The 12,495-nt window shown below is 41.7% G+C and overlaps 1 protein-coding gene across 1 annotated transcript; it reads right to left on the bottom strand.

Moving 5' to 3' along the window:
• Positions 1 to 4,498: 4,498 nt before the first annotated feature.
• On the bottom strand, positions 4,499 to 11,983 carry LOC110989128 (E3 ubiquitin-protein ligase TRIM33-like). The gene is made up of 3 exons (XM_022253274.2): positions 11,495 to 11,983; positions 9,186 to 10,488; positions 4,499 to 7,917 (listed from the first exon to the last, which is right to left on the bottom strand). Exons 2-3 carry the CDS (start codon positions 10,483 to 10,485, stop codon positions 7,283 to 7,285), a joined length of 1,935 nt encoding a protein of 644 aa, XP_022108966.2. The 5' UTR covers positions 10,486 to 10,488; positions 11,495 to 11,983; the 3' UTR covers positions 4,499 to 7,282.
• Positions 11,984 to 12,495: the final 512 nt, after the last annotated feature.

Raw genomic sequence — 12,495 nt, 5'->3', positions numbered from 1 at the left:
AAGCGGTGACTGATTATCTTATATATTAAAACTAGGTCTATTTAAATCAGAAATCAGTGGAGAATTTATCAGCACTTATTCAAATGATCTCTTTTGAGATAAGTTTGCTCTCATGAAGCTCTGAACCAGAGTGTACAAAATGTGCGCCACACACGAGTTTGGCATTTTGTTCATAACACTAGCGGTCATGCGGCCAGTTCTTTGGTCGCTACAGGTACAGCGGTTTGGTTGCTACGGTTACTGCCCTCAGACACTCAAAACTGCAGAATCTCTGGGTGAAGTGCTATAAAAAGACTGAATATCTGTAATGAGTAATTCTCACCTCTATGGATATTCCTTCAAGTTGAACGACAATAGCTGCAGTGGGACCGATTCCAGACATAAGCCATTCTTTCCAGTACATCATTCAGCATCCTCGCCATCTTTTCCTCACTGACATTGTTCTGTTTTCTTTAAGACAGCTTTTTCTATTCAATCATTGGCTTGTGTCATGTCCACGAATTCCTCCCTTTTCATCTCTCAAAGTCAAAGTCAAGGCTCAGAGTCCACTGCGGCAGATAATCTTGATTTCCCTCATTTGTTAAAGACTATGTATTTATTTTATCCAAGAAACCTTCTGGAACTGATTTAAGGTCGGGCTTGAAAGAAACCTTCCCCCCCCCAAAATACCCGGTTTCGGCATTTATAAGATTTTTAAAAACTTGTTTGAAATTTGATTTACGACAAGTTTAACAAACGTCCTGTTGACTTTTTTTTAATACAAAGGAGCACATTTTGCGTAGTGAAGTACATAGACTGCACGTATTTTTAAAGTCTTTTGTAGCATTTTGACGGATCATTTTCCTCATTTGAATTAAGAAATGGTTTACTGGCAAATGATTTAATAGGGGGTAATATTTGTTTGGTAATGGTTGGGGTTACTTGAGGTTTATGCCGTTAATGGAATTTTTGTTAATGGTTAGTAGTTGGTTAAGTTAACATGGTAAATGGTTATGGTTAACGGGGTTATTTACTGCTCATGGTTGATGGTTGGTTGAGGTTTATTTGGTAAATGGTTATGGTTAATGGGGTTGTTATTTACTACACGTTTTGGTGGTTGAGGGTTGGTTGAGGTTAATATGGCTTATGGAGGGTGACTGATGGGATTGTTTTCATGGCTATGAGGAAATGATCCCAAAGTACTATTTACTGACATGACCCTCAATTGATGCATAGCGAGTCAGTATATCAGAAAGATCAGAACTGGCTTTTATTTTAAAAATAAGCCAATATCAGGTTCAATTCGTTCAATGTGGCTGGCTAATGCTGGATTATGGCAAGCTCAACGATCTTGTCTGATCGTAGGGTCCATTGTCTCACTTCCAGTTCAAATGGCAGAATCTTGTTGCATTGAGTTTGATTATGCAGGCATCTTCACTGCAACATTCTTCATACGAGCTCTATGTGGACTCTGTGTGGGCTCTTGGCGGGCTCTGTGTGGGCTCTTTGGGGGAGTGTTGCTTCCAGCCTCCCTCGCCAATTGATATCAAGGTGCACAGGAATCATCTGTAAATTGACAAAAAAAAATTTAAATCATTCCCCAAATCCTCAGTAGCTCTAATCTAATTTAAGGACTCTGGGGCAAAACCTTACATTCCATCCCAATTTTATCTTAAAAGTCAACAGCTTCATAAATTTGAGAATTGGAGATGCCACCTCTACTTTGGTTCAATCCCTGCTGTTAGGACCCTGCAAGTATTTATTTGCTAAACAGATAAACTTTCAATCTTTCTTCAACAATCTTCCACAAAATGGCTCCACGACCCTCTGTGTAAAAAGAAAAGCACACGTAATTTGGGAAGTTTATATGACCTTGGACCAATAGTGACTGCTTTTGCACTTGTACTTGCACGACAACTGATGACAAACAGACAACGACCCTGACTATACGAATTTCACAAAGGAATGTATATCTGGTTTCATGTCTTCGCGTCCCTGATGGTGTACTTGTCAGGTCTCTAATTTCGCTACCTACTGTGTAGTCCGAGTGGTTTTCTGATTGACGGGGGGGGGGTTCTACATACGGACGCTGCTTGACACTCTGTGCACAAACCCTATGGAACTGTTCAGAAAATTCTTGTGTTTTCTAAGTAAACAACTTGATTTTTTCCCCTTCCAAATTGAATTGTTCTCTTTGTTGTGTTTGCTTTGTGATGGCTAATAGGTCATTGCAGGGAATAATTACTGGGAGCATGGCAGCACGCACCTTGCCCCACCCCCCTGGGAATAATTCGATTTGCACACACATTTATTTCAACATCGCCCTACAAAGACATAAAAGTAGTACACTGCTGTACTTAAAGACAAGAATGAACGTATTTAGAACCAGAATGCATTGAAATAATTAAATCATCACACACTATTCGGTAAAGCCGAATGTTTGTGATGCTGTGCAGGAGCACTGTGCGATGCATTGTGTAAATGACCACAGCATGCAGATTGGCGGATTGTTTTGTGAGGAGAGGCTACTTCCAGGAACAGTGAGGTTTATGGAAAGCTCTATTCAAATTTATGGGGGAAGAGTTCCAATTACCGACACCATTATTCCTTAAAGAGACCAATTAGCCTTCATGAATCAAAGCATGTCCAGAAATGTTCAACTTAGGAGAAAGATAAAAAGTCGTCACGGTGTCCTTAATAAAGAAAACACGTAGAATTTTTCAAAGCAATCTCAAAGAGTTTTGGTCATATGGTGTCCGTATATGGAGCTCTAGCTATCCTTTACAGGGGTAACTGTCTTTGTCAGTCTAAAGCAATCAAGACATCAGACTTGTCAATAGGCACGCGTCCAATTTCAAATCCGAATGTAAGCCGTGCACTTCCCAAATTTTCTTTGCTTCTTCAGGAATTTTTCCTATTACGCAAAGGGTTGAAGAGCCACTTCGTGGACGACTTTGGAAGAAAATGTGGAATTTCAAGACTGCCGTATCCAGCCATCACTTGATGACACCTCACAATACTGGTGCAGAAATTCTAAATGCTTTCCAAGTCAATAATTTAATATTTTCACTGCCAAATTTGATTTCTTTTAGACATGTAATCTAAATGCCTAATAAACAGCTACAAGGGAAAATAAGGGATTTCCGTATGAAACGTGAACCCTCCAACCTAACCTACCACGACGAAGTGAACGAGTAACAGTCAAAACTGAATTTCATGCTAAACCCACCTGTGTTCTATCTTTAATTAGTTCAGTTTACCCTCTAAACAGTTTACTATGCCACTTCATCTCTTGAGGGTCTAAAGCGGTTAATTTCGACACAGAAATGGCACACTTACTTTGGCTGTTATGCCGCAGTTAAACTGATGCTCCTTCCACGATGCCCGCGAATTTATGAATGCGCGTTACCCCACGTGAGAATTTCATTGTTGTACAGTTACACTGGTTCCCTTCCTGCTTTCACTCTAACTTTGAATTCATTGCGGCGGAAACCAATCATTGCGCAGTTGAAACTGGATTCATTGGATGCTGTATTTGCGGAGTAAATTTTACTAGAGGCCCTATTAGGCCAGATCCTTTATTTATTTATTTCTAAATTGTCGAATTAATTGTAAGCTGACAGCTTTGGATAATAATATTTTACAAAGAAAAAAACGATCCAGAAATTCTTATTTTAACACATCTAAAATTTACATCTGCATTACGAACAGCGCCCCCTGAGTGTAAGGGCGTGGTTCTGCCTTGACTGGTTCCCGTCACGTACGTAGTCTCCGACTTGTCTGGATACCGACCCGATGATTCTGACTACCCGGCGAATTAAGGGTCCTGTATCACCCAATGTCACGTGACAGGGACTGGAGGAATTCCTCCATTTTTCCGGAAATAGCCGAAATATTCTGAAGTCGTTCCGTCTATATTCTGCATGTTTGGGTGGTATCATTGATGTTCGCTCTTTCCCAGTCGGGTAGGTGGTGGGCTTGTTGAACGTAAATCGTCAACAATCACGCATACAACAACAAACCTACTTGTTGGTGGGTTTGTGCATGGAAGGAATGTTGCTGTACAAGAATTGATCAACTAAAAGAATTTCGAAAATGCTAATGTATGATTTTGAATTTTCTGAGTTTTTTCTCAAGTGAGCCTCATTAGGGAACACTGAGGTGAATCTGAACCCATCACGTAAGGGAATGAAATCCAAAACAACCGGGCATCAACGTGTGACCTCTGACCCGTGCATCATATCTGTTTATATCTGTGGGTGATGGCTGACCTGAGAAATTCTGTCTCTGTGCACTTTCAATACAAAACCTTTTTTTCCGCTGTGATTTTTTATGAGTTTTCAATCATGTCCTTTTTCTTTGCATCAATTGTGGTGCATTGAATATGAACAGGACGGCTGATTTTAGCACCGTCAAGAACCTGCCCATGGCTGTGAAAGTCAAGGAAAGTCACGAAAATACATAATTAGAGTAATATTTATCAGATATGAAACACTAATATTAATTGTTAGACCACCTTTATTGATACGTCCAACATTACAATCTTATTTCGGGTGTCCGTGGTAAAATTAACCGACCAAAACGTTGTAAGTCACATATTTATTAAGCCAAGCTTGTAATCCCAACAAGCACGCGATAAGTCTTATCACTATTACTATTTTATTCGCAATCGTCACATCGGACAAAACAAAACTACAAAATTCAAGACAAGATGACAGGAGCTAAACAAAGTGAACCTAATCACTACTGCCAAAAGGCAAAAAGCCCCAAGTAACAAGTAAAGACACTAGGACATCCATCAATATAAAACAGAAAACATCAGATACATTACATTACATAAAGGTAAAAGGAGATCAGTAATTGGGCAAGTATTGTAAAAGGCCAGGCCAGAAAGCCACGTCAAAAGACAAAAATTACACAAAAAAGGTTGACATTACATTCAAAAATAGATGAAGAGTTAAAACACCTCATAATCATCAATTCGGAGGGTATCGTAAAAAGCCAGGCCAGAAAGCCAAGCAAAAATGGCATACAGAAAAAAGAATACAGGTTGATAAAAAGACAGAAAATATAATTTACAATAGAGACACGGCGCCAATTGACGATTACGACCGAAGAACTGATCGTAGGTAGAAAATTTCTAGTTAATTTTAACAGACAAATCAATGACGTATTACGCTCATCTTATCTTAGATAGCAAACTGGGATTATTAAAGTCTTAATTTAGTTTACACCGTAATTTAAGTTGTCTTAAAAACTGTGAGAGAGAACCCATCGACAAGGCATGTCGAAGGGTTTAGGGAATTTCTCCCACAGACGAGGGAATACATGGATTGGATTATGATGTAAGCAATTGTTTCTAGCTACAGGATGAGAAAATCTTAAATCATCAGTATGCCGGGAGTTGATATGAATACGTTCTCCCACAGGATTACATGAAACCTCACAATACAAAGTTTTAGCAACAAGAGACCAGCAGATAGTCGTGACGGAACTATAAAGAACACCAGTTCAATTGTTTAAGTCGATCAAGGTAGTGCATCTCCAGTCTCTTCTGTCTGAGAACAATTCTGTCACTCGTCTTTTGACCCGCTTAATATCAGCAATCAATCCCTGTGCATTAAGGTAGACCTACCCAGCGGGCAATCCATTTTTGGGTAAAGCAAGCGATTTGTATAGACAGAAGCGAGCATGTGTGGAGAGACCTTTAGCAACGCTTAGAATAAAATCAAGTATCTTGTTAACCCACACGTCACGTACTTTTCCAGGTTATTCGGTTATATTAAGAACACACTGAGGTACTTTATTTCATTAAAAACCTGCAGTGGACCAGAGTGTAGAATATATTGCGTGTTCGCATCCCTCTTCGTCTTTTTAAATCTAACCACTTTTGTTTAAGTGTGATTAAGTTTCATTTGATTTATTGGCACCATTCAAACATTCTATCTATTCTAAATCTCTTTGGAGGATCATCTCGTCGGAGGATGAGCAAATAGGACGATACAAGCAATGTAAGCTGCAAACAATTCACAGGGTAAAAAAAATTAAGCAATCTAGGAAATCGTTAATAAATATGTTGAACAACAATGGGCCCAATACACTCCATTGGGGAACGCGAGACGTTAGTACAGACCAATCAGAGTAATGACCCTGAAACCGGACCCGCATATTATGCCCCTGCAGGGAAGATTTAATCCAGTGCCATGCATGTCCTGTGATTATTAAAAAGACTTGACAACTTGTATAACAAGGTGTCATGCGCAAGAATGTCAAAAGCCCTCAAAAATCACAAAGAACAGTATTTGTAGATGACCAATCATAGACGACATGCATTGGTTGAGTCACGAAGGATTTCCCTTTAGAGGACCCACGCTAGACTGGGGTCATCTAGTGATTATCCTGGAGGTGATTTTGTGTGGATCCAACCACTATTGATTCCATTACCTTACATATTCACACTATAGAGGTCAAGGCTATGGGACGATAATTGAAAACAACAGATCGGTCACCAGGTTTGAGAACTGGCTTTGGAAGCTGTTTTTGTTTTGAGCAAGCGTTCAATGCTTTCCAAGATGGGCGAGATAACCTCAGCAGACTTCCTCAATAGAGTTGGGTTAGCCCATCAGGGCCAGCAGATTTACGATCGTTAAGATTGCCGAGGTGTTGAAAAATCTCTCCCCGAGGGACCTCTATCGTACGTAAAAAGCTGGGATGCGTAATTTACAATGCACTGGTGACTCAGGTAGACAGACCGACGCGTCGGTGAAACGAACTGACTGGAAAAACTGTGAGAAATGCTGGCAATTAAAACTGGATCACTGATTACACTGTCCCCAACACACGTGGGGGCGTGAATTACGATTTTTAGATCGAACATAAGCAAAAAAAAATCGTTTCTTATTATGTGGCAATGAGAACAGCCTGTTTGATAGGCCTATACTTTGATACTATTTACAACTACTTACGGATCTTCTTGTAGCTGCTCCATTAATGAGTAAGTTTGTTGGTACGTTTCGCACTAGTGAAGAACCTACGTTTCTTTAGAATCGGTCGTTTAATGTCACGAGATATCCAAGGAACATGTTTCTTATTTGGAGGGATTTTACGAGGAATTGAATCTCTAGAAGCTGCCTGAAACGGGTCCAGAAAACCCTCTCAACTGGCATCAAAGTCATCACAATCAGTAAATTGGTCCCAAAGAGCAAGTTCTAATAAACGATAAATATGTTTCTTTCCATTTTTATCAATCAATAGAAATGTTTTAGATGGGAAATTACCATACTTATTTGAGTCTATTTCCATATCACACCTCTTGTAACATGTACATCTTCACTGAGTAGTAGTCGGCTATGGCCAGTTGCCCATCTGCTGTGAATGTGATTCCCTTGGGGTGGAACAGACCCTGTGCGATACAGTGGAGAAAGCCGCCTCGATGGTCATAGTGGTGGATATGACCGGTGTAATTACCATTATGCATTGCAACATAGATGCCTGTGCTATCTGCGCATACACCAGAACAGCATTCAGCTACCTCGCCGTTGATGGTAGGTTTGATGGTGAACAGTGTATCACCATTCCCATCAACAACGCCCACTGTCTTTGAACAGTCGCTGATGACGAACCGATCGCTGCTTTCAACAGCCAGAAAGTGGGGTTTAATCTTGACTGGGATGGTGCTTCTAAGTTCCCCATCCGTGGGGCTGTGCTCGGTCAGGACCATCCTCTTTGTGTCACCAACCACAATGGTCCCATCTGCCTTGATTGCTAAACGGTGAAGGTCCACTGCGGTCTTACCGACCTCACCCGGTGGCACTGTGGGGAACTGGAAAGCCAGCGTGTTGTCCTTGTCAAAGACTTTCACGTGCATGACGTGGGATGCGCCCTCCTCCACTACCACCAGGCAATTGTCAGTGCGTGTAGCTGTAATGCCACGTGGGTCTGTTTTCAGTTGACAAACACAAAAAAAACCGATCACTTTAGGAAGATTTTAGATGTCAGGAGCTAATACTTTACACAAAAAGAATAAAACGTCCTAAGTTGCCAGGAAAAAAACACATGCACATAAACAATGATGATTCATGTACAGTGTATAACAAACATGCCCCTCTCCCTTCCAGCGGGTCCATAAATATGTGGATTTTTTTCTTGTTACAGCCACCACAATAAGCCATAGCCAAAGCCACTCCGCAATCCATGTAGTCTTCAGGCTCAAACAGAACCTTCGTAATTATATTGTTATAGCAGAATACACAAATGGCGTTAATCTGCGGCGGGAATCGGAGGAGGCGGGGAAAGATGGGGGTGGGACGACTTACCCACCATGAAAATGCATGATTCTAGCTATGTCGATAATCATTGTGTTCGTGTAAATCTGTATTCTGCATTAAGGATTTGATATTGACTACGTTTAAAATTGTTTTCCGTTTTTAGAGTGATACTGAATACAGTTTAGTTGTAGAAGTCCAAAACAATATTAATCACAGTCCGCTGAAATGATTTTGACGACCACAAAAAATGGGGGGGGGGGTTGAAGATTCAATAGCCCGCCCCCTCCTTTGTGGAGGTATACATCCCAATCCCCTGGGATTTACGCCCTTGGATTACACAGTCTTGTTGTAACAGGAAGTGTTTCTCCGACGTTAGGAGTAACAGGAGTTGGCCTGGTTACCGCCCACTACGTGTGTCTGTGCTGCATAGTATTTACACATGGATGAATGGACGCTGGCAGATAGATACTCCACAATAACAAAAATGTGCTTTGAGTTTAACGACTGGACATTTTGATTGGGGATTCTACGGGAAATGATTTTTTTACATCTCCTCTCAGTAAATTCATAGCGCATAATGCTCTGTCTTTAACATTTTCGTATTCATACATGTATGATCAGCATTCTGAAACACTTGCTTTTGTTCAACATGCCAAGGTAGTGCGCTCTCAAACTGCCGTGTTGTTTGAGGAACAGGAAATGGTGAGATGACTAAAACATCCTGCAGTGTCTGCATCAGGTTTGTGGGGAAAAGAATCTAAATGCCACAGGAAGGCTGCATATCTCGAATGCTTTTCTCTGTTAGATTCCTGTGTAAAGGTACCAGGTGATTCTGTGACTTGCCTGGAGGGTTTTTGCGTGACCTGAACATAGCAATTCAGAAATAAATAGATAAATACAGCACTTTTTATTAGCTTGGAAGTTTACATTTGAACTTACATCCATCCATTTGGATTGTACTTTTCAGGTCACCATCTATGCTGTAGATCACAACACGTTTGTTCCAGTCGTCACCCACTGCAACCTCGTCAGGCTGACGAGCACAAATGCCCATAGCCCCATCCAACTCTCCTGGACCGCTTCCCTTGCTACCAAACATACATCGCTGCTCCCACTTTCCTTCCGTCACCACCTTGCCCAGACTGATGTCACCAAGTACCCCCTCACTCGGCTTGAACTTCAGAAATCCAAGCCTCTTGTCAACTCTGGGAATAGTTTGACCAGCCAACAATTTCAAGTCTTTGTTGATTGTTGCGTAGAGTGAGAGGAACTCACTATCCGCTGCCGTCCTTGTCACCTCTCTTGCTGTCTCCAATGAATGCTGTATTCTCTTGGATGCCAAACTCATCGCTTTCTCATATTCTGACAGCTTTTCCAAACGATCTTTTTGGATGCTTGTGATGTTATCAATGATGCGAGTTTCTTGAGCCGTGGCCCATGCTCTAATCTCTATTGCCCTGCCCTGCACTTCTGAAATAGCTGTCTCAGCTTTAATATCAAGGTCTTGTCTCATTATTGACACTAACTCAGAAGATTCGTGGACTTGTTTCAGGGTCTCCTCGAGGTGAGAGAACAAGTCAGTCACTGACGTTTTGTAAGTCGATGATGCCTCTTTTGTATCAGTGTGTGTGTGATATGGTTTACAGTGGTCTATCACAGTACAGTCTCGACAGATAAGCATCTCACAAGTTGTGCAGAAGAATCGCGTCACTTCACCCTCGTGGGTCGTGCATGTCGGATGAGTTTCTGCAGATTTGTTTTTTATTGATATCTCCCTTTCGCGAATGTCTTCCAGAGTTGATATCTTGTGGCCTTGTGAGACAGCAAATCGTAGATGCAATTTGCAGCAAAGTGAGCAGATATTCTGTTCACAGTCCATGCAGCGATGCGTCACCTCGTTGTCCTCTTCACAAATATCACACAACAGCTTCGTCTCACTCGAACATACCAACTTCTCCTGCAGTTCAATCTCCTCAACCAGACCGATCAGATAAAAGTTAGTTTTCATGCCTCCAACCCCTGCCTCCTGAAGTTGTGTCTCTCGTTGACACACGGGGCAAGGAATCTCTGTACAGCCCTGGTGCTTCGTGTTGCAGTATGTCAGCAGACATTGCTCACAGAAACTATGCAGACAGTCCAGTATCTTGGGTCGTTGGAATCTCTCACTACAAATGGGGCATTCGAGATGATGTCTGCTGATCGTCTCTAGAGCTGGAGTCACTGCTGATCCTGTTGCCATTTTCTGGTTCAAGGAAAACCAATTCTAAGTCTTAATGCATGAAATGAAAATCAACATTCACCTACATAAGCAAGGAAGAAAGGCGATGACTCTATCTGGCCTAATTCATCCTGTTTGGTCTTCTATAGAAATGCTACACTGTATATTGAAACCAACGTTCACTGCACGCTTTGGCTCGTTTTATATTCATTAAACTCAAGATTAACTCGTGTAGGTTGGTTTTCCTACAATATTAAAGCTTTCCTTCAGTGTAACAGTTTGGAGACCAAAATGAAGGGGGCTGGGTTTTACCAGGCGTGATAGGAATACCTCTACATGTACATCCACTAGGATCATCAAATAGTCAGGCAAATAAGCCCAGCATTTTCTGGTGACAAGTCCATTATTATATCAAAATCCTGAAAGGGAACAGGGTCTTAACCAAAGCTTTAGCGTTAATTCGCGCCAACCAGTGGGTGGAGGGCGTCACGCTGTGCGAGGGAATGATGCCCAATAACCAACACTTGGAGTATCAAAAAGGTTTATCGTGCTTATGCCCAAACTGCATTAACAAAAATGGATATTTGAAGTGCAGTAAATGTTCTCTTTCAATGCTAAACATAAATTTGAAAGTAGTCGCTTATGTCAATATAGTAATCGTTCCCTGAAAAAGAACTACATTTGTTTATGTGGCAAACTGCTTTATGCATTTCGCGATGAAAAAATCGAATGAGGTTGAGATGAGTTGATGTGTCTTGGCCAACCCATCTCGTCAATAGGACACCAGCAAAATTCTTTAAAACAGGACTAAGCCTCTTCTCTCTCCTGACTTGATTGCTGACTTCTCCCCTATCATGACCATGCTAACTCACTCCTTGTCCTTCACACTTCCCGATGAAGAAAGAATAACATTACCACATAACAACACGCCCGCCACTGCACTGACCTGTTCTCCTTTGACAAGCATCAACCGCTGCATTTTGATTTGTCATATGCATAGGAGGCCCTTAAATATTGTAATTCCACTCACCACTCTATGACCACGTGTAATCAGCTTCTATGTTTGTCAATCTCCGAGAAGCAGCTGACGCTTGTGTGCGAGGAATTTCTCCGTCACGATTTCGTTTAGTCGGTACGAAGACAATGGCGCCCACAGTAGGCCTATGTACCCGGCCACGTGTACATAGTAGTCTGTCTTGGCAGTGCCTCACAGCGCTGTATTTTTTGCAAGCCCCGGTAACGTCAAAGTTGGTGACCTTCGATCAACTTCAGGTCTACGCGGGGTTGCGTCTTAATCACCCGATCCTACTACCCGCCGCTACTTTTAAGTGAGGCCTGTGTAGCAAGATGGCCTGCAAGAACTGTGATAATATCGTTTTCGTATGATGCAATACAGTAGGCAAACTTATAAGTGAGGCTAGTCAGTGTCACGAAAATTTGCAAACACAAGGCTCCAACAAGCCTCGCTGATAAGTTTGCCTAGTGTATTGCATGATACGATAATACATTAGCATCACCGTCAGAGCAAGGCTATTTTTGCTACACAGGCCTTGCTCATGAGTAGCGGTGGGTAGTCGGACCGGGTGTTTTTGCCTGGTTATGGCTATTAGACACACCGTCTTCAATGTGAATTGGTTGCAGACGCTAGGCAGCTAGTGACTTGCAGGGGGGCGTGTTATTTAAAGCCACAGCCTTAACTGCTATAGAACATGGAGTTAGTTCAGTCAAACGTCAGGGCGTCGTATACCGTGAACGGTGACCATACACTGTGACTGTCGTAGTCTCCATGCGAACTTAGAACCAACAAAAGTAGTTCAGTGTAAAAAGGGCGCTGTTTTAATCAAATACTTGACCCAAACCGAGAATTCCCCTTGGGCCTTTTCGACTGACTGAGATACTGCACTGAGAAACACAACTACGGCACAAAACAGGTTTTTTTTTTCAATCACAACGATGTTTGGTTTCTCTAGGAATTTTTTTACATGACAGGGAGATGTCTTTCATACAAAATGAATGAAATAGATTGACCCA

This window comes from Acanthaster planci, linkage group LG10, assembly GCF_054643075.1.
Source record: "Acanthaster planci isolate LZ-2023a linkage group LG10, COTS_SCS, whole genome shotgun sequence".
NCBI lineage: Eukaryota > Metazoa > Echinodermata > Asteroidea > Valvatida > Acanthasteridae > Acanthaster > Acanthaster planci.
Note: the sequence above shows the minus strand (reverse complement) of the source record. Positions and strands in the feature narration are given on the sequence as shown.

Bases quoted from the DNA above. Each gene is read 5' to 3' on its own strand.
- LOC110989128 (XM_022253274.2), bottom strand. From the start codon at position 10,485: ATGGCAACAGGATCAGCAGTGACTCCAGCTCTAGAGACGATCAGCAGA. The intron at 7,918-9,185 runs GTAAGTTCAAAT...AACTGAAAACAG, and splicing joins TACAATCCAAATGGATGGAT to ACCCACGTGGCATTACAGCT.